Genomic DNA, 21,235 nt, shown 5'->3' on the forward strand with positions numbered 1-21,235 from the left:
TCTCTTCCTTATAGCTTTATTTCTTACCAGCTTTTGGTTTCACAAGCCCCACAGCAAGAATAGTCTCACTAAGTCCATCAAAATAGGCAAGGTCTCCTCTGTGAACAAATGAAGAAAAACATGTTACACATATAAAGCAAACAGGCCAGATGTGGTGGCTCACGTCTTTAATCCCAGTACTTTGGGAATCTGAGGCAGGAGGATTGCCTGAGCCCAGAAGTTCAAGATCAGCCTGGGCAACACAGTGAGACTCTGTCTCTACAAAAAAGAAACAAAAAATTAGCCAGGCATGGCAGTGTGAGGCCACTGACGTGGGAGGATCTCACAGGCCTGTGAGGCTGAGGCTGCAGTGAGCAGTGATCATGCCACTGCACTCCAGCCTGGCTGACAAAGTGAGAGCCTGTCTCAAAAAAGAAAAGAAAAGAAAAACAGAAAACAAAGTGTTATCTTACAGTGCTCTTTATTATTATTATTACTATTATTTTTGAGACAAGGTCCAGCTCTGTCACCAAGGCTGAAGTGAAGTGGCACCATCTTGGCTCACTGCAATCTCCACTTCACACCTGGCTAATTTTTGTATTTTCTGTAGACAAGGTTTGGCCATATTGCCCAGGCTGGTGTTGAACTCCTGAATTCTCTTTATTAGTGAAATAAATTTAGACACAGAATATAATGAAAAGACTGGCCAGGCATGATGGCTCACACCTGTAATCCCAGCACTTTGGGAAGCCGGGGTGGGCATATCACAAGGTCAGGAGATTGAGACCATCCTGGTCAACATGGTGAAACCCCATCTCTACTAAAATACAAAAAAAATTAGCCGGCCATGGTGGCGCATGCTTGTATTCCCAGCTACTCAGGAGGCTGAGGCAGGGGAGTCGCTTGAACCAGAGAGGCGGAGGTTGCAGTCAGCTGAGATCTTGCCACTGCACTCCAGCCTGGGCAACAGAGTGAGACTCAGTCTCCAAAAAAAGCCAATGAAGACCAGGAGCGGTGGCTCACGCTTGCAATCCCAGCACTTTGGGAGGCTGAGGTGGGCAGATCACCTGAGGTCAGAAATTCAAGACCAGCCTGGCCAACCCGGTGAAACTCTGTCTCTACTAAAAATACAAAAATTAGCCAGGTGTGGTGGTGCATGCCTATAATCCCAGCTACTTGGGAGGGTGAGGCAGAAGAATCACTTTAACCCAGGAGGTCGAGGCTGCAGTGAGCCGAGATCATGCCACTGCACTCCAGCCTTGGCAACGGAGATCCTGTCTCTAAAGAGGAAAAAAAAGGGGGTCCAGGCACAGTGGCTCACACCTGTAATCCCAGCACCTTAAGACTCCGTCCACAAAAAAAAAAAAAAAAAGGGAGACAGAGACAGAAAGTGGAAAAACAAAAAACAGAATGGAGCATCCAAAATGAGGTATGTAACAAAAGTACAGCTGAAATCTCAGAAGAGAATGTATCAGAATATTTCAAGATAATGGCTGGGCCAGGTGCAGTGGCTCATTCCTAAAATCCCAGCACTTTGGGAGGCCAAAGAGGGCAAAACACTGGAGGTCAGGAGTTCAAGACCAGCCCTGGTCAATATAGTGAAACACCATCTCTAATAACAATACAAAAATTATCCAGGTGTGGTGGCCCGCACCTGTAGTCCCAGCTACTCCAGAGGCTGAGGCAAGAAGTATTTGAACTCAGGAGGCGAAGGTTGCAGTGAACCAAGACAGTCCACTGCACTCCAGCCTGGGTGACAGGGCGAGACTCCATCTTGGGGAAAAAAAAAAAAAAAAGACAACAGCTGAACAGAAAGTAAAAGAGAAAGAGAGAAAAATAAAGATAATAGCTGAAAAAAATTCTAAAAGTAGTAGAAGACATCAAACTAAAGATCTAAGAAGCTCACATGAAGCAGAAAAAATACCACGAAAAAAATATGATCCAGACTTTCAAGAAAGCTTCCAGTCACCCTGAAAAGGCCATTCACACAGGAACAAAATAGCCAAATGGCAACTTATGTGGACTACGATTCCCCATCCTCCTACATCATGCCATCCCACAGGGCCCTTTGATAATTGGCACAGCCTCTTGAAACTATGATCCAATGCTGAGATAGCTGGGGGTTAGAGAACAATGAAATAACCAAGATTACATTTTTATCATCCAGATGGAATTAGGATTTATAATAGAAAGCCAATTGAATATTTAAGTATAAATTTTACAAAATTGAATTTATGGACCTATTACTTGTGCCTTCATTTTTTTAAATAAGTTCATTCTTCAAATAATTTTTCTTTAAATGAACACACACTGCTATGGATCAAATATCTGAGTCCTCCTAAAATGCAGGTTAAATCCTAACTCTTAATGTGACAGTATTTGTAGGTGGGACCTTTGAAAGGTTATTAGGTCATAAGGGTATACCTCATGAATGGGATTAGTGCCCTTATAAAAGAGGACCCAAAGAACTCCCCTACCCCTCTGCCATGTGAGGACAGAGTGAAAAGATAGCCGTCTATGAACACGGAAGTGGGCTTTCACCAGACCTTGATCTTGGACTTCCAGCTTCCAGAATCATGAGAAATAAATTTCTGCTGATCATAGACTATGGTATTCTGTTTTAGCAGCTCAGACTAAGACACACAGTAAGGTAGGACTGTTTGTTCCATGAGGGCAGAACCACATTCATCTCATTCAGTACTGTTCCTACCACAACAAGAGTGTCAGATACATAAGATCAATATGTATGTGTTAAACAAACACGTTGGATGTTAATGGAAATGTAAAAAATTTCATTAAAGTGAAAACATGTTTTTTTTTTTGAGATGGAGTTTTTGCTCTTATTGCCCAGGCTGGAGTGCAATGGCACAATCTCAGCTCACCATAACTTCTGCCTCCCAGGTTCAAGTGATTCTCCTGCCTCAGCCTCTCGAGTAGCTGCGATTACAGGCATGTGCCACCATGCCCAGCTAATTTTGTGTTTTTAGTAGAGATGGGGTTTCTCCATGTTGGTCGGGCTGGTCTCGAACTCCCAACCACAGGTGATCCGCCCGCCTTGGCCTCCTAAAGTGCTGGGATTACAGGCGTGAGCCACCACGCACAGCCGAAAACATGTTTTAAAGAAAATAATTATTCTTACGTGTATCTGTTCTGTAATATTTTTGCATTGACTTCTCTTGAAAAGATACATACCTAAACAAAAAGGTTTTATTATTTAGCATAAAAATGAGTATGTTGGCTGGGTGCGGTGGCTCACATCTGTAATCCCAGCATTTTGGGAAGCTGAGGCAGGTGGATCATGAGGTCAGGAGATCGAGACCATCCTTGCTAACACGGTGAAACACCATCTCTACTAAAAATACAAAAAATTAGCCGGGTGTGGTGGTGGGCGCCTGTAGTCCCAGCTACTCGGGAGGCTGAGGCAGGAGAATGGTGTGAACCCGGGAGGCGAAGCTTGCAGTGAGTGGAGATCACGCCACTGCAGTCCAGCCTGGCTGGGCGACAGAGCGAGACTCCGTCTCAAAAAAAAAAAAAAAAAAAAAATGTTATGGTAACATAACAAAGTGGGGAACATTCAGGGTACATGAAAAATAATCACAACCACACATCACTGCTATTACAACTATTACATTTCAACAAGAAAAATTGCTATCAAACTTCTAATAGAAAAAAAAATTGTTTCATTTAAGCTATAGGTATTAAGCTGTCATTTAGCTTCAATTTTGTTTCAATAATACAGTGTTTTGTTGCTGTTTTTGAGATGCAGTCTCGCTCTGTCGCCCAGGCTGGAGTGCAGTGGCACTATCTCAGCTCACTGCAACCTCCGAGGTCTCCCCGGTTCAAGCAATTCTCCTGCTTCAGCCTCCCTAGTGGCTGGGACTACAGGCATGTGCCACCACACTCAGCTAACTTTTGTATTTTTAGTAGAGACAGGGTTTCTCCATGTTGGCCAGGCTGGTCTCGGACCCCTGACCTCAGGTGATCCACCCGCCTCGGCCTCCCAAAGTGCTGGGATTACAGGCATGAGTTACCATGCCTGGTCGATACAGTGTTTTTTTTAATGCACATGTGTTCCTAGAAAGATCATTAATTACTTAAGAGCAAAAGTAACACCTTAATTATATGGGCTTTCCTATGTTTATCCCACACCTCATCTAAGGATAATATAATGGACAACTGGAAGTAAAACAAAATCTATCTCTAAAAACTCAACAGGGAGATCACCAGACCAATATGCTATATTTAAGCAAAACTACCTCAGGCTTTCACTCAGAATCATTTCTATACATGTAATTTACACACAGGTCAAATTCACAAAATGACAACAAAATAAATAAATATCAGATGCCTACTCCATAGAAATGTAAGGAAAACAGAAGTCTTTAAAAATGTCCAATCATCTCTCAACGAATTGCCAACATCTATTTTTACTACAGGCTAAAAGCTTGGGACCTGGGCTCCTGCTACGCAAGAAAGCCACCTACACCAGCAGCAGCAGCTGGCAGTTTGTTACAAATGCAGACTCTGGAGCCTCACTCAGGACTACTAAAACAGAATGCACATTTGAACATCCCCAGATGATGGATACTGAGAAGCATACTGAGAAGCACTGACCCAAAGGCTAGATGAATGAAAGATAAACCAAGCAGCTTCTAATGAGAACACTAGCTACAGTAAAGTTTATATATATTCCAATCACCCTTAAAGCAAACCAGCCTTAAATACATACCCATCCTCATAGTTCCACATGAATATATCACTGTCAATTGTGAGCCAAGCTCTGCTGATAGGAGGGAACACACCCATCATGCAATTACACTGCATATCTGAGGCAGTGTGGATGTAAGGCAGACAGAGTTGAATCTTATTTTTCTTTAACTTGTTTCAATAGCTTTTGACTTAATATTTATGTAAAAAAATCACTATGTGTCCACTCTTTAATACAACAAAGAATCCATATACTTAAACATATTTTAAATAAAACCCTTAAATGAATTGATATACAACACATTAATTAAACATAGAACAAGAATTATAACAATGAAAAATACCAATTTTAACATTTTTAAAATAAATACAAAGTAATAGGATACGTCCAAACTGCTCAACAAGTTCAGGTGGGAGAGGAACTCTTCGGATGGAACTGATCTCTGGAAGGTTGGGTACGGACAGCAAACCAGGTCCTTGTAAAGGATAATCCATATCTGACATGCCAGAAACAGTGGGATTATCTACAAAAAGAAAATGAAGCATTTATAATAAAATACTGTTTATCAACTGGGCATACGAAAGGACTGAGTGCCACAAAAAAATTTCGTGTGCTGGTTCCAAAGGTACAGAGAGAATATACTAGTTTTGACCCAACACAAAGTAGGCCTGAAATATTCCATTGTTAAGGTAGGAACAGTTACTGGTTTCAGGCCTGAAGGGAAAGTTGTATCTCACAAAAACTTGCTCTATAACAAAAAAATGTTTAAATTTGATAATTTAGTGTTATTTTAAAATAAAAGTGGCTGGGCGCAGTGGCTCAAGCCTGTAATCCTGGCACTTTGGGAGGCTGAGGCAGGAGGATCACGAGGTCAGGAGTTCAAGACTACCCTGGCCAAAATGGTGAAACCCCGTCTCTACTAAAGACACAAAAAATTAGCCAGTGTGGTGGTGTGTGCCTGTAATTCCAGCTACTTGGGGGGCTGAGGCAGGAGAATTGCTTGAACCTGGGAGGCGGAAGTTGCAGTGAACCGAGATTGGGCCATTGCATTCCAGCCTGACTGACAGGGCAAGACTATCTCAAAAATCATAATAAATAAACAAATGAATAAAATGAAAGCATGTAATTGTATTGTTTGTAACACAAAAGATACATGCTTGAGAGGATGGATACCCCATTTTCCATTACGTGATTATTTCACATTGCATGCCCGTATCAAAACATCTCATGCACCACATAAATATATACAACGCCAGGCGCGGTGGTTCACACCTGTAATTTCAGCACTTTGGGAGGCAGAAGCAGGCCGATCACGAGGTCAGGAGTTCAAGACCAGCCTGGCCAACATGATGAAACCCCATCTCCACTAAAAATACAAAAATATTAGCCAGGCACAGTAGCAGGCCCCTGTAATCCCAGCTACTCGGGAGGCTAAGGCAGGAGAACTGCTTAAACCTGGGGGGCAGAGGCTGCAGTGAGCCAAGCATTGCACTCCAGCCTGGGTGACAGAGCAAGACTCTGTCTTGGGAAAAAAAATACATATATATGTATACACACACACGCCTACCATGTACCCACGAAAATTAAAAATAAAAAAATTTAAAAATAATAATTTAGTGTTTTTCTCTCATTTTGCTGATCTGAAATGGGAAAATATAAAACTGCTTTGGGGCTCAAAGGTAAAATGACTGTGAGCAAACAAAATAATGACTGGGGGAAAATACTGCCTTTACCAGCTAAACATTTACAGATTAAAATAACTCATGACTTTTCCCTTTAGATTTCTCCCCCAGACCACTAAGACAAATACAAATAACACCCCACAAGCAATATCTTATTGGGGGGAAAAAAAGAAAGACTGCTCTATAAAGTGTTCTCATCAGGCAACCTTTCTCTTGCTCTAAGACTCAATCACTAAGGACAGGAGTGGGCTGGTCTACTCAGCCTATTCCTGCTCCCAGACAAGGTGTTATTTAGACTTGACTGATGACCTAATTATCTCAGGCACTTTTTCAGGTTCTATAGAGTAGAAAGATGTTAAGGAAAACTGACATATAAAACAATCTTCAAGTGTATTATGGAAATTTTAAAAATATATACAAGAAAAATACAATCAATACCTATGTACAGATTATCCAACTTAATAACCAGTAATACCCCCAATCATGTTTCATTTTTATCATTGTTCACTCCTTCCCCAATGCATTCTTTTTTTATTTTTATTTTTTGAGACGGAGTCTCGCTCTGACGCCACGCTAGAGTGCAGCGTTGCAATCTCGGCTCACTGCAACCTCCGACTCCCTGGTTCAAGGGATTCTCCTGCCTCAGCCTCCCGAGTAGCTGAGATTACAGGCATGCACCACCACACCCAGCTAATTTTTGTAGTTTTAGTAGAGACAAGGTTTCACCACGTTGGCCAGGATGGTCTTAATCTCTTGACCTCGTGATCCGCCCACCTCAGCCTCCCAAAGGGCTGGGATTACAGACATGAGGACCGCACCCGGCTGAATTCTTTTTCTCTTTTTTTTTTGAGACGGAGTTTCACTCTGTTGCCTAGGCTGGAATGCAGTGGTGCAATCACAGCTCAAGGCAACCTCAGCCTCTTGGGCTCAAGCAATCCTCCACCACAGCCTCGTGAGTAGCTGGGACTAGAGTGTCATGACACCATGCTTAGCTTTTTTGTTGTTGTTTTTTGGGTTTTTTGTTGAGATGGACTCTCGCTCTGTCGCCCAGGCTCCAGCGCAATGGCGGCTCACTGCAACCTCTGCCTCCCAGGTTCAAGAGATTCTCCTGCTTCAGCCTCCCAAGAAGCTGGGACTACATGAGCATGCCACCACACTCGGCTAATTTTTGTATTTTTAGTAGAGGCAGGATTTTGCCATGATGGCCAGGCTAGTCTCGAACTCCTGACCTCAAGTGATCCACCCACCTCCGCGTCCCAAATTGCTGGGATTATAGGCATAAACCACTGCACCCAGCCAAACAGCATTTTTCTTTTTTCCTTTTTTTTTTTTTGAGAAGTCTTGCTCTGTCACCCAGGCTGGAATGCAGTGGCGCGATATCAGCTCACTGCAAGCTCTGCCTCCCGGGTTCATGCTATTCTCCTGCCTCAGTCTCCCGAGTAGCTGAGACTACTGGCACCCGTCACCATGCCCGGCTAATTTTTTTGTATTTTTAGTAGAGACGGAGGTTTCACCATGTTAGCCAGGATGGTCTCATCTCCTGACCTCGTGATCCGCCCGCCTTGGCCTCCCATTTCTTTTGAGAAGGGGTCTCCCTCTATCGCCCTGATTCGAATACAGTGGCGTGATCTTGGCTCACTGCAACTTCCGCCTCTCGGGTTCAAGCGATTCTCCTTTCTCAGCCTCCTGAATAACTGGGATTACAAGCGCGCGCCACCACAGCCAGCGAATTTTTGTATTTTTAGTAGAGACGGGGTTTTACCACGTTGGTCAGGCTGGTCTTGAACTCCTGACCTCGTGAGCCACCGTGCCTAGCCATTTTTTGTAGAGACAAGGTTTTGCCATGTTGCTCAGGCTGGTCTCAAGCTCAAGTGATCCTCCCTGCTTCTGGGTCCCAAATTGCTAGGACTACAGGCATGAGGCACAGCGTCAGGCTTTTTTTTTTTTTTTTTGAGACAGGGTCTCAATCTGTTGCCCAGGCTGGAGTGCAGTGGTGCAATCACAGCTCACTGCAGTCTTAACCTCCCCATCTCAGGTTATCCTCCCATCTCAGCTTCCCAAGTAGTTGGAGGTCCAAATGTGTGCCACCATGCCAAGCTAATTTTTGTATTATTGTATTTTTTTTTTTAAGTGGCTGGGTTTCGCCATATTGCCAAGACTGGTCTCAAACTCCTGGGCTCAAGTGATCTGCCCACTTTGGCCTCCCAAAGTGCTGGGATTACTGGGCTGAATTCATATTAAAGCAAATCCAGGCTGGGTGCAGCGGGTCACGCCTGTAATCCCAATGTTTTGGGAGGTCGAGGTGGGCGGATCACATGAGGTCAGAAGTTCAAGACCAGCCTGGCTAACACGGTGAAACCCTGTCTCTGCTAAAAATAGAAAAATGAGCTGGGCCTGGTGGCACACACCTGTGATCCCAGCTACTCAGGAGGCTGAGGCAGGAGCATTGCTTGAACCTGGGAGGCAGAGGCTGTAGTGAGCCAAGATCATGCCACTGCACTCCAGGCTGGGTGACAGTAAGACTCTGTCTCAAAAAATAAATAAATGAATAAATAAATAAAGCAAATCCAGACATCCCATTTAATCCTAAAACATTTAACTTTAATAGGCCAAAGGTGGCAGATCACTATGTTAAATGGCAGTGGGAACACAGAGGGAGGAATTGATAATTTTAGTGAGGATGGGAATGGTAAGAAAGACTTCAGCCCAGGAGTGTGACTCACATCTGTCATCTCAGCACTTTGGAAGGCTGAAGTAGGAGGACTGCTTGATGCCAGGAATTTGAGAACAGCCTTGTCAACAAGAGTGAGACTATGTCTCTACATAAAAATTTAAAATTAGCTGGGTGTGGTGGCAGGCGCCTGTAGTCCCAGCTACTGGGGAGGGCAAGACGAGAGGATCACTTGAGCTCATGAGTTAGAGGCTGCAGTGGGCTGTGATCATGCCACTGCACTCCGGCCTGGCAACAGAATTAAAACCAGACTCAAAAAAACAAAAAGAAAGACAACAAAGAGAAACTAAGGACTTTCACAGGGAGTCTGGAAGAAGTTTGTTAGGCAAAGAAAGAACATTGCAGAATCAATAAAAGTAAAATAAAATCCTGAGGAAATCCTGAAGATGGGCTTCTTATGGAAAATATGATAAATTCTCTGTAATCAGAGCAAGGGGTGAAGAATCGGAAGAAAAAGAGGGGAAAGACATTGGGTGAAAGAGGAAGGTGAGTGTAAAGACATGAGATATGTAAGAGGAGGACCAGAAAGTATGCACTGTTTTTATATATTTTTACACCTAAGGAGGCCAAAGTGAGTAACGCTGTTCAAGATGATAGTTGCTAACAGGCCAATGAGGTATTATAAGACACGCTCATTGGTAAGTAGCTGTAGGGAGAAAATACTATCGTTGTTTCTATCATTTCTTTGATTACAAAGCTATAAATGATGTTTATAAATAATCAGAAGTAGACCAGGCGTGGTGGCTCACGCCTGTAATCCCAGCACTTTGGGAGGCCGAGGTGGGCGGATCACGAGGTCAGGAGATGGAGACCATCCTGGCTAACAGGATGAAACCCCGTCTCTACTAAAAAATGCAAAAAATTAGTCGGGCGTGGTGGCTGACGCCTGTAGTCCCAGATACTCAGGAGGCTGAGGCAGGAGAACGGGGTGAACCCGGGAGGCAGAGCTTGCAGTGAGCAGAGATTGCGCCACTGCACTCCAGCCTGGGCAAAAGAGCCAGACTCCGTCTCAAAAATAATAATAATAATAATAATAATCAGAAGTGTTCTCGGTTTACACTGCACAAATTATCCTATTCAGATTATTTCGGTTCTTGCTCACCAACAATCTCTTTTCTTTCTCACACTTCTCTGGTTTTCTCCAAATTCCATCTCACAAAGGGGTAACTTTTTCTAGCAACTGATGTAATTCCATAAGCTGTGGGAGCTAGTCATAATTTAAAACTGTTAAACACTTTCCAGTCACCTCTATTGTCAACACATATTCTGCCTTACCCTCCCTGTACATGAGCACTGCTGATTTTCCTGTTCTCTTCCTTTATTCCACTGGTAGGTCTTTTAAGATCCTCCAGCAATTCATAATACACATCTCTACACACAATAAAGCGTTTCTTGGCCGGGGGCAGTGGCTCACGCCTGTAATCCCAGCACTTTGGGAGGCCGAGGCAGGCAGATCACTTGAGGTCAGAAGTTCGTGACCAGCCTGGCCAACATGGTGAAACCTCGTCTCTACTAAAAAAAACACAAAAATTAGCCGGGCGTGGTGGCGGGCGCCTGTAATCCCAGCGACTCGCGAGGCTGAGGTAGGAGAATTGCTTGAACACGGGAGGCGGAGGTTGCAATGAGCCGAGATCGCGCCATAGCACTCCAGCCTGGGGAGAAGAGGGAAGCTCCGTCTCAATAAATAAATAATAAATAAATAAATAAAAATAAAGCAAAGCGTATCTTTAAGATAACATGCTACATTTCCAAATTAATGTCGTTTGCTCTTACGATCTACTCAAATACTAACAGGAGAAACGAACAAATTTAGAACTTGGATCTGAAGATGCTTCTCATATGGCCTTAGCCATAAACACTTGAGTGCGGCGAGAAGCTCATTAAGGTTGGGGTCTTTGCCTCTTTCTGCTTCAACTGGGAGCTTGCTCTTCGCTCTTGCCCTCTCAAGTATCTACAATGAAGAAAGTGAGGAAAGGAAAAAACCTGAAAATAAGCTGCTTGCTGTTCTCCAAAAATGCAGCCAACAGTGCCATAAATCTCAGGATATCCTCGCCAGGACTAACGCTGGGGATAAGTAGCAAATTAGGAAGTCAGGCGCGAATCCTTTAGGCTGACAAAGCAGGGTCACTATCACTCACTTGGGGCAGACACCATAAGCAACTCGGAAAGGTCCGGGTACATGCGGTCCTCTTGCAACTGACGGTCGATGAGCCGTCCAGCATTTTCCAGAGCTTCCTGCAGGGCTGCGGCCGATGTAGAGGCCGGCATCACTGCGCCCAACAAAGAAGACGGCATCTCGGAAATCGTAGACACCAGGGTCCAAAAAAAGTCAAAAGCCAGGGAGAAACAAGAAAAGATCCAAGAACTCAGCTTAGATCCGCCGCCTAGGGCGCGCGCGCCAAACGAGCGCCTTGGCGCCTCGACATGACGCACTTCCGGCTCATATGGTGGGGGACTGGAAGACGTCATTCTGGCCTGGGAAGAGGAAGCTGTTGGGAGAGGGCTAGAGGTTGGGGGTGGAGCGAAGAGTCTGCCGATGCTTTGCAGGGGGTTGAGGGTTTTGAGGTGTGGAAGGGTAAAAGTAGAGTAGGTTATTTAGGGAAGGGACGGAGGGAAGGAAGGGAAGGGAAGGGTAAAGGGGAGGGAACTGGGAAGGAGAGAGGCGGGATGGGGTTTGGGTGGGGTGGGGAGGAAGAAGGGAGGAGGGATACGCTAGGTGGGAGCTAGGTCGTGTGTCTGGCCTAGGAGACTGGTCTGGTTCCGTTGGTTTAAGCGCGTGCTCTACCTGAGTCTTGGAACTTCCCGCGTCGGAATGGCCTAACTGCAGCTGTATGAGTGCGCGACTCCAAGTAACTGCTGTTATGAGAGTAAAGAATTGGTAGCTCCCTGTCACAGAGAGGGATATGGACCAATATCTCACTATTTTCTTCACGGGCTTCAGTGTAAATTAGAATTTATCAGGCTTTTTCATTTGCATGTCGCTGTCTTTTGACTTTGTGGCCCCTTAGTATAAAATACGTGTTTCAGGAGGAGCTGAGTGCCGGTGGACCGCTGCCGGGCTTTTTATCGTGGCAGAGAGACCCACTTCATCTTTTCATTCCCAGCACTAGTACAGGAACTTGTATGAGATAGGAACCCAAGAGATCATACAATCCTAAGAAACTGAATACTTGCCTTGTGCCTGGTGCTGGGACTATCAAACTAACAAAATGTTTCCTGTCCTTAAGGTGCTTCAAGCAGAGACAAAGGACTTCACTATAATTTTTCTATTTGGGTAGGTATGAACTGTAGCAGGAGGATAGGAGAAAGCAGTGGGGTAAAAGAGGCTTCATTTACTACAGAAGGCAACCTGAGTGGGTAAATCAAAGCACTTTTTAGAAAGCTGTCCTTATTTAGAATCTCACCTAAGAAAGCTTCCAGTTACGTTCTTTAGAATTTAACAAATCAATAACTGAATTACTCTAAATTGGTCTTTTGCCATTTGAATTACATTTTTACTCCCTCAAAGACTTGACTAGATTTCTGAAAATTGTAAGTTCTATGATGTTACCAAGCTACACTTAAAATTTGACATAGACAATATACCAAGAAAAACTAGATTTTTTTATTATTGTTATATAAATAGGCAGTTGGGTCTCTAGCTATCAGTTTATTTGGTATACCATAGATTGAAAAGTGGTGGCCTGGCACCGAGTTTGTTTTTAATTTGAGACAAAATACACAATTGAAAGTTTTCAACTCCACAAATTGGAAGATTGAACAATGTTGGTGTGATATTCCTGCATAGCAACAAAGCTCCCCAAAGTGTAATCTCACTAACTTAATTCATTGGCATATTGCCTGTGGCTGCTTTCCCACTACAACTGCTAAACCAAGTAGTTTACACAAGACTGCAAAGCCTAAAATACGGACTCTGGCACTTTACAGGAAAAGTTTGCTGACCTCTTCCCTAGAACATGTAATTATGAATTTTTTTGGTCTTAGGACCCCCTTGATACCCTTAAAAATAATTCAGGATTCCAGAGAGTTTTCGTTACATATTGGTTGCATGTATTAATATTTGTGAATAACTCGGCCGGGCGCGGTGGCTCACGCCTGTAATCCCAGCACTTTGGGAGGCCGAGGCGGGTGGATCACGAGGTCAGGAGATCGAGACCATCCTGGCTAACACGGTGAAACCCCGTCTCTCTAAAAAATGCCAAAAAAAAAAAAAAAAAAAAAAAAAGCCGGGCGGGGTGGCGGGCGCCTGTAGTCCCAGCTACTCGGGAGGCTGAGGTAGGAGAACGGCGTAAACCCCGGAGGCGGAGCTTGCAGTGAGCCGAGATCACGCCGCTGCACTCCAGCCTGGGCGACTGAGCGAGACTCCGTCTCAAAAAAAAAAAAAAAAAAATTTGTGAATAACTCATAAATTGAAAATTAAAATGTTTACCAATGTATTTAAAAGCATAACAAGGCCAGGCGCAGTGGCTCACACCTGTAATCCCAGCACCCAGTGGTTTGGGAGGCCGAGGCACGTGAATCACGAGTTCAGCCTGGCCAATATGGTGAAACCCCGTCTGTACTAAAATACAAAGATTACCTGGGCATGGTGGCATGCGCCTGTAGTCTCAGCTGTTCAGGAGGCTGAGGCAGGAGAATCGCTTGAACCTGGGAGGCAGAGGTTGCAGTGACCCAAGATCGTGCCACTACACTCCAGCTTGGGCAACAGAGTAAGACTCCATCACAAAAAGAGAAAAAAAAAAAAAAAAGGCATAACAAGCTTAATACATGTTAATATAACACTTTTTAAAAATGAGAAATCACTATAGTTTCTAAAACTAAAACAGGGAGAAGAATGCGATTATTTCATATTTTTGCAAATGTCTTTAGTGTCTTGATCAGTAATGTATAGCTGAATTCTCGTATCTCTATCTGCTGTCAACTAAAGAAAAATAACCCACTTTTAAAGAATTAAAGTCAGTTTAATTCAGAGTCAGGATTGCAACCTTTCAGAGAGTTTCTGTTAGACTGTTCCAAAGTAGTGTTTTAGCCCACAGCTTACATATCAGGGGTTGGAAGTTCTGCATGTGCTCAGAAATTACATTAAACATGCTCATAAACTGGGTATAGTGAGTCACACCTGTAATTCTAGCACTTTGGGAGGCCTATGCATGAGGATCTCTTGAGGCCAGGCATTCAAAACCAACCTGGGCAATGTAATGAGACCCCCATCTCTAAAAGCAAAATCAAAAAAAAAATTTTTTTTTTTAATTTGCTGGGTGTGGACCTGTAGTCCCAGCTACTTGGTAGGCTGAGGCAGGAGGATCACTTTAGTCCAGGAGTTCCGGGTTGCAGTGAACCATGACTATGCCACTGCATTCTAGTCTGGGTGATAAAAAGTGAGACTCTGTCTCAAAAAAAAAAAGTCATAAATTACATTACAGCAAAATCTCATCCAAGTTTGGGTGTAAGAGTACATCTGGTTATAGATTAGATTACAGAGGCACAACCATGAATCCTGTGGGACACTATCTTATATAGTGGAAGAGGCAAGGGGTGGGAACACTGAACTTACCTTTTTTAAAAAAATGCATTGATTCAAGCAAGAGATGTGGGAACCTGTGCTCTAACCTGCTTATTGTTTCCAGGGCATTCTTCTAGAGGTCTACACTCAGTCATTGAGTTGGGCTTTGTGAAATTCTGCTGGCAAAGGATTTTGTTAAGTTCTGCTGGTAAGCAGAATGAGCAAACCTGGTTTTTTATGTCTATTACTTTGTCTAGCATGTCAACATTTTGTGACTTATTTAATTGAAGTATAATATATTTAAAAAGCTGGCCTTGGCCGGGTGCAGTGGCTCACGCCTGTAATCCCGGCACTTTGGGAGGCTGAGGCAGGCAGATCACGAGGTCAGGAGATCAAGACCATCCTGGCTAACACGGTGAAACCCTGTCTCTACTAAAAAAAAATACAAAAAATTAGCCGGGTGTGGTGGCAGGCGCCTGTAGTCCCAGCTACTCCGGAGGCTGAGGCAGGAGAATGGTGTGAACCTGGGAGGCGGAGCTTGCAGTGAGCCAAGATCGCGCCACTGCACTCCAGCCTGGGCGACAGAGCAAGACTCTGTCTCAGACAAAAAAAAAAAAAAAAGAAAGAAAGAAAAGCTGGCCTCACTGGACACCGTGGCTCATGCCTGTAATCCCAGCACTTTGGGAGGCCGAGGCTGATGGATCACCTGAGGTCAGAAGTTCGAGGGTAGCCTGGCCAACCTAGCCAACATGGTAAAACTCCGTCTGTACTAAAAATACACAAATTAGCTGGGCATGGTGGTGCAAGCCTGTAATCCCAGCTACTCAGGAGGCTAAGCCAGGAGAATCACTTGAACCCGGGAGGCAGAGGTTGCAGTGAGCCGAGATCGTGCCATTGCACTCCAGCCTGGGCTACAAGAGCGAAACTCCATCTCAAAAAAAAAAAAAAAGGAAAGAAAAGCTGGCTTCAGTTACATATTTAGGAAAAGTACAAGTATTTTAATAATTGGCAACAAGTATAGTCAGTGTTTTTTTTTTTTTTAAATAGAGTTTTGCTCTTGTCACCTAGGCTGGGGTGTAATGGTGCGATTTCAGCTCATTGCAACCTCTGCCTCCCAGGTTCAAGCGATTCTCCTGCTTCAGCTTCCCAAGAAGCTGGAATTACAGGCTAATTTTCTTTCTTTTTTTTCTTTTTTTTAAGATGGAGTTTTGCTCTTGTTGCCCAGGCTGGAGTGCAGTGGTATGATCTCTGTTCACTGCAACCTCTGCCTCTCAGGTTCAAGCAATTCTGCTTCAGCCTCCCGAGTAGCTGGGATTACAGGCGCATGTCACCAAGCCCAGCTAATTTTTTTTTTGTATTTTTAGTAGAGATGGGGGTTTCGCCATGTTGGTCAGGCTGGTCTTGAATGCCTGACCTCAGGTGATTCACCTGCCTCGGCCTCCCAAAGCCCTGGGATTACAGACGTGAGCCACCATGCCCAGCTATGCCTGGCTAATTTTCTGTATTTTTAGTAGAGATGGGGTTTCTCCATGTTGGCCAGGCTAGTCTCGAACTCTTGGCCTCAGGTTATCCTCCCACCCCGGCTTCCAAAGTGATGGGATTACCGGTGTGAGCCACCACGCCTGACTTGTTTTTCTTAAAGTGATAAACTCATTTCATTTATTTTTGAGAAAATGTTTGCCAAATACTTAAATCTGAACAACTGTACTTTGTGAGTCATTCTTTCAAGTAAAAATAATATTTCATGAAAAAAAGCTAACAACTCAATTACAAGTGGTTTTCTTTTAGATGACCATCGTACTTAGATATGCATTAGCTGGGCATGGTGGCATGTGCCTGTGGTCCCATCTATTCAGGAAGCTGAGGCAGGGGAAGATCGCTGAGTCCAGGAGTTTGAGGCTAAAGTGCTTCATGACTGAACTTGTAAATAGCCACTGCACTCCAGTCTGGATAACATAGTGAGACCCTATCTGTAAGAAATTTTTTTAAAACCATACTTTATGATGGCTGGGCGCGGTGGCTCACGCCTGTAATCCCAGCACTTTGGGAGGCCAAGGCGGGCAGATCACGAGGTCAGGAGATCGAGACCATGGTGAAACCCCATCTCTACTAAAAATACAAAAAATTAGCCGGGCCTGGTGGCGGGTGCCTGTAGTCCCAGCTACTTGGGAGGCTGAGGCAGGAGAATAGCTTGAACCCAGTAGGTGGAGCTTGCAGTGAGCTGAGATCGCACCACTACACTCCAGCCTGGGTGACAGAGCGAGACTCGGTCTCAAAAAACAAACAAATAAACAAACAAAAAAACATACTTCATGATTACTTCTCCTTTTGTCATACTGAGTGTTAAAAAGACTATTTAAGGGTCAGGTTTTAATGAAATGAATACTGTTTATGGCTTTATTAAGGATATGCTTAAGGGAAACTGATTTTGCTTACAATGCGTATGTAACTGAAAAATAGAGTGACGACTACATTTTGAATCCTACTGCCTTGATTTATGTTAAGGCACTATTTTAATTTAGGCATTTAAAGATAGAGCATGCTTCTTCAATGATTAGGAGAAACACAGATGTAAGTAAAGATTTTATTACTTACAGGCCCGGAGGGCATCTGGCACACCTGGAGGTCAAGGAATGCAGTCAGGGAAAGAGAAAGAGGGACTCATGAGCCAACGCATTCATTGGTTTCATGGTGTTTTCCAAATAGATTTCCCAAGAGGAATTCCCACACTTTAATTGGTGGATTTAAAGCAATCATGCACAAATTTGAGGACAAGCTCGTCAGCTCAGAATGGCTTTGAATGTAGCCCAACACAAATTTGTTAACTTTCTTAAAACATTGTGAGATTTGTGATTTTTTTTTTAAGCTCTCAGCTATTGTTAGTGTATTTAATGTGTTGCCCAAGACAATTCTTCTTCCATTGTGGCCCAGGGAAGCCAAAAGATTGGACACCCCTGTTGTTGGAAGTCATGCTGTGATCGAGGTAGTCACTGTGGCATATCTGCACAGTCCATGTAGGACGTCAGGGTCCGCAGGGCTGGTGAGGTAGGCTGTATGTAGTTATCCTATGGGGAGGTGGGCACCAGGAGAAAGTTTTATATAATAGATACCTGGATTGATCACATTGAGGAATGGGGAGGAGGTGTAGAACTGCAAACTGTGTCAAGGGTGACTGAACCCTGCTTCTGATATGAGAAAGTCCAACTTATATTCAAAATAAATGCTAAGACAATATAAAATTATAAGAATTTGGCCAGGCGTGGTGGCCCACGCCTGTAATCCCAGCTACTTTGGGAGGCTAAGGCTGGCGGATCGCCTGAGCTCAGGAGTTAGACACCAGCCTGACCAGCATGGGGAAACCCCATCTCTACTTAAAAAAAAAAAATAATAATAATTAGCTGGATCTGGTGGCGCATGCCTGTAATCCCAGCTACTCAGGAGGCTGAGGCAGGAGAATCACTTGAACCTGGGAGGGAGAGGTTGCAGTGAGCTAAGATTGCGCCATTGCAGTCCAGCCTGGGCAACAAGAGCGACACTCTGTCTCAAAAAAAAAAAAAAAAAAAAAGAATTCACTACAGGCACCCGCAGATTTACCCATTGTTAACCCACTTCCCATTTTCCCTGAGAATACTCACTGTTGGTGCTTGCTACTGCAGCCTTTACCCCAATATAACTCACAGATTATGGTCCCAACCTAACACCCAAAGTTTATGTCTATTATTTTATTATTTTTACATCACTCTATTATATTGACTTTGGAAACATACATTATTCTATTTATAGCATTCTGTTTTTAGTAGTGGAATTTCCATTTACAAAATATAGTAATTCTCGATCGCTGAAAATGTCAAATCCTAGAAAACATAGCATTCCTATGTGTGATGTTGTAAGTTCCATGGTGAACTTATGGCACTGAAATGGTGTGACAACAAGGTGGTCACAATGTTGTCAATATTCCACAATGATACGGCGATTGAAGTAGACAACAGATGGAAAGAAAACTAAGAAGCCATGTGTCATTGTGGATTATAGTGACAATATGGAGCAGCGGACTTGGTTGATCAGATGCTCACTTCATATCCAGCTTAGCGCCAAAGGTACAAGGTTTCGTATAAGATACTCTTCCATAGGCTGAGTGCAGTGGCCCACGTCTGTAATCCTAGCACTTTTGGGAGGCTGAGGCGGGTGGATCACTTGAGGTCAGGAGTTTGAGACCAGCCTGGCCAACGTGGTGAAACTCTTTCTCCACTAAAAATGCAAAAATTAGCTGGGAGTGGTGGCAGGGCCTGTAATCCCAGCTGCTCGCGAGGCTGAGGCAGGAGAATTGCTTGAACCCAGGAGGCGGAGGTTGGAGTGAGCTGAGATCGCGCTACTGCACTCCAGTCTGGGCGATGGAGTGAGACTCCGTCTCAAAAAAGAAAAATTAGTCGGGTGTGGTGGCAGGCACCTGTAATCCCAGCTACTCAGGAGGCTGAGGCACAAGAATCGCTTGAACCCAGGAGGTGGAGGTTCATTGAGCCGAGATTGTGCCACTGTATTCCAGCCTGGGTGACAGAGTGAGATTCTGTCTCAAAAAGAGAGAAAGAGATTCTTCTCCACCTTCTGAACATTGAAGTGTTGAACTCCCACATTCTGTTTAAGAAGGACAATCCTGAGCACATGATTAGCCTTGTAAACTTCAGCCTGACAGGCCAGGTGCAGTGGCTCACGCCTTTAATCCCAGAACTTTGGGAGGCCGAGGTGGGCAGATCACAAGGTCAGGAGATTGAGACCATCCTGGCCAACATGGTGAAACGCTGTCTCTACTAAAAATACAAAAAATTAGCTGGGCATGGTGGCAGGTGCCTGTAGTCTCAAATACTCAATAGCCAGGCATGGTGGCGCACACCTGTAGTCCCAGTTGCTCGGGAGGCTGAGGCAAGAGAATTGCTTGAGCCCAGGAGGTGGAGGAGGTTGCAGTGAGCTGAGATCACGCCACTGAACTCCAGCCAAGGCAACAGAGGGAGACTTGGCCAAAAAAAAGAAGTTGGGGCACAGTGGCTCAGGCCTGTAATCTTAGCACTTCAGGAGGAAGAGGTGGGCGGATCACGTGAGGTCAGGAGTTCAAGACCAGCCTGGCCAACATAGCAAAACCTCGCCTCTACTAAATACACAAAAATTAGCCGGGTGTGGTGGCAGGCGCCTGTAATCCTAGCTACTCAGGAGACTGAGGCAGGAGAAGAGCTTGAACCCGGGTGGCAGAGGTTGCAGTGAGCCGAGGTCGGCCATTGCCCTCCAGCCTGGGCAACAGAGTGAGACTCCACCTCAAACAAACAAAACAAAAACAAAAGCAAAGGGTGTCTCCTGTAATCCCAGCACTTTGGGAGGCCAAAGTAGGCGGATCACTTGAGGTCAGGAGTTCGAAACCAGCCTGGCCAAAATGGTGAAACCTCCTCTCTACTAAAGATGCAAAAAATTAGCTGCATGTGGTGGTGGACGCCTGTAATCCCAGCTACTTGGGAGGCAGAGACAGGAGAATCACTTGAACCCAGGAGGCAGAGGTTGCAGTGCGCCGAGATCACGCCATTGTACTCCAGCCTGGGCGACAGAGACTCCGTCTGAAAACAAAAACAAAAAAACAAACCAAAACAAAAAAAACAAAAATTAGCCGGCGGGCATCTGTAATCCCAGCTACTCAGGAGGCTGAGGCAGGAGAATCGCTTGATCCCGGGAGGCAGAGGTTGCAGTGAGCTGAAATCGTGCCACTGCACTCCAGCCTGGGCGACAGAGACTCTGGCTCAAAAAAAAAAAGAAAAAAAATAAAAGGAAAGGATGTTATGTTATGGAAACTCCAGATACCACTTCTCCCCTCCAGTGGTCTGAGTTGCGCGGCGCTTTCCCGCCTGTCCGGTAGGGCGGCGCCGCGCAGAAAGCCGCGGTCCCTTTGCGGAAGGTGCCGCTCTTGGCTTCGGCGGCGCCGCTGTCGCTTGGAGGCGGTACTTCCTCCGGGATTTGCCGCGGGTTAGTGGCAAGTTCCTCTGCAGTTGTTTAGGCTGTGACTGTGGCCCATTTTGCGGTGTGCGGCCAGCGATGGAGCGCTCTGGGCCCAGCGAAGGTGGGTTTCATGAGGCGAGTCCGGGCGTGGTGGGCCGTGTCGGGGGCGCCGGGGCGCCGCACTAACTAGGCCTCCTCTCTTTTCCTCTTGCTCCAGCGACAGGCTCAGACGCGTCGGGACCGGACCCGCAGCTTGCGGTCACCATGGGCTTCACTGGGTTCGGTAAGTGATTGCTCCAGGCAGAGCTCCTTTTCCTTTTGCAGAGGTTTGAAGAACCGCAGAGTGGGAGGGGAGATCGAGCTGTCAACTCGGAATTCCTGTAGCTCGGGTGCATACCTTTCAGTTTGTCAATACTCTTCTCTCATTTGTCTTCTGTTCTGCGTATCCGTTAGAAGCAACTCAGAAGACAGTTATGAGAGTCCTGGAGAGAGAGGAAGAGAAAAGATGTTTCTAATTTTAAGTCACCAATAATGCTAAAATGAACATTTTTTGTAAATAATAGCATTTGTACGAGGATTTTTAAAAATATGTAATTCTGTAGGGTAGATTTCTAAAAGAGAGCCTAGTTTATACAGAAGTATAAATATTTAAAAAGCTG

The 21,235-nt window shown here is 44.8% G+C and overlaps 2 protein-coding genes across 6 annotated transcripts in view; one reads left to right on the forward strand and one right to left on the reverse strand.

Moving 5' to 3' along the window:
• Window positions 1-11,872, reverse strand: part of NUP155 (nucleoporin 155) — a 73,913-nt gene extending 62,041 nt beyond the window's left edge. The window contains exons 1-4 of one of the 2 annotated variants that reach the window (XM_031666116.1): window positions 11,239-11,872; window positions 5,073-5,210; window positions 4,709-4,805; window positions 28-98 (exon numbers count right to left, since the gene is read on the reverse strand). In XM_031666116.1, coding sequence (XP_031521976.1) covers window positions 28-98; window positions 4,709-4,805; window positions 5,073-5,210; window positions 11,239-11,569 — 637 coding nt within the window. In that variant the 5' untranslated portion in view covers window positions 11,570-11,872. Of the gene's footprint in view, window positions 1-27; window positions 99-3,118; window positions 3,138-4,708; window positions 4,806-5,072; window positions 5,211-11,238 lie in introns of those variants that run through there. The other variant, XM_031666117.1, reaches the window with a different exon arrangement.
• Window positions 11,873-20,561: 8,689 nt separating this feature from the next.
• WDR70 (WD repeat domain 70) overlaps window positions 20,562-21,235 on the forward strand; it is a 381,158-nt gene continuing 380,484 nt past the window's right edge. For 2 of the 4 annotated variants that reach the window (XM_003899590.5, XM_017959497.3), the window contains exons 1-2: window positions 20,562-20,697; window positions 20,794-20,859. In XM_003899590.5, coding sequence (XP_003899639.2) covers window positions 20,673-20,697; window positions 20,794-20,859 — 91 coding nt within the window. In that variant the 5' untranslated portion in view covers window positions 20,562-20,672. Of the gene's footprint in view, window positions 20,698-20,793; window positions 20,863-21,235 lie in introns of those variants that run through there. The other 2 variants (XM_021939307.2, XM_021939308.2) reach the window with 2 other exon arrangements.

Source organism: Papio anubis, chromosome 5, assembly GCF_008728515.1.
Source record: "Papio anubis isolate 15944 chromosome 5, Panubis1.0, whole genome shotgun sequence".
NCBI lineage: Eukaryota > Metazoa > Chordata > Mammalia > Primates > Cercopithecidae > Papio > Papio anubis.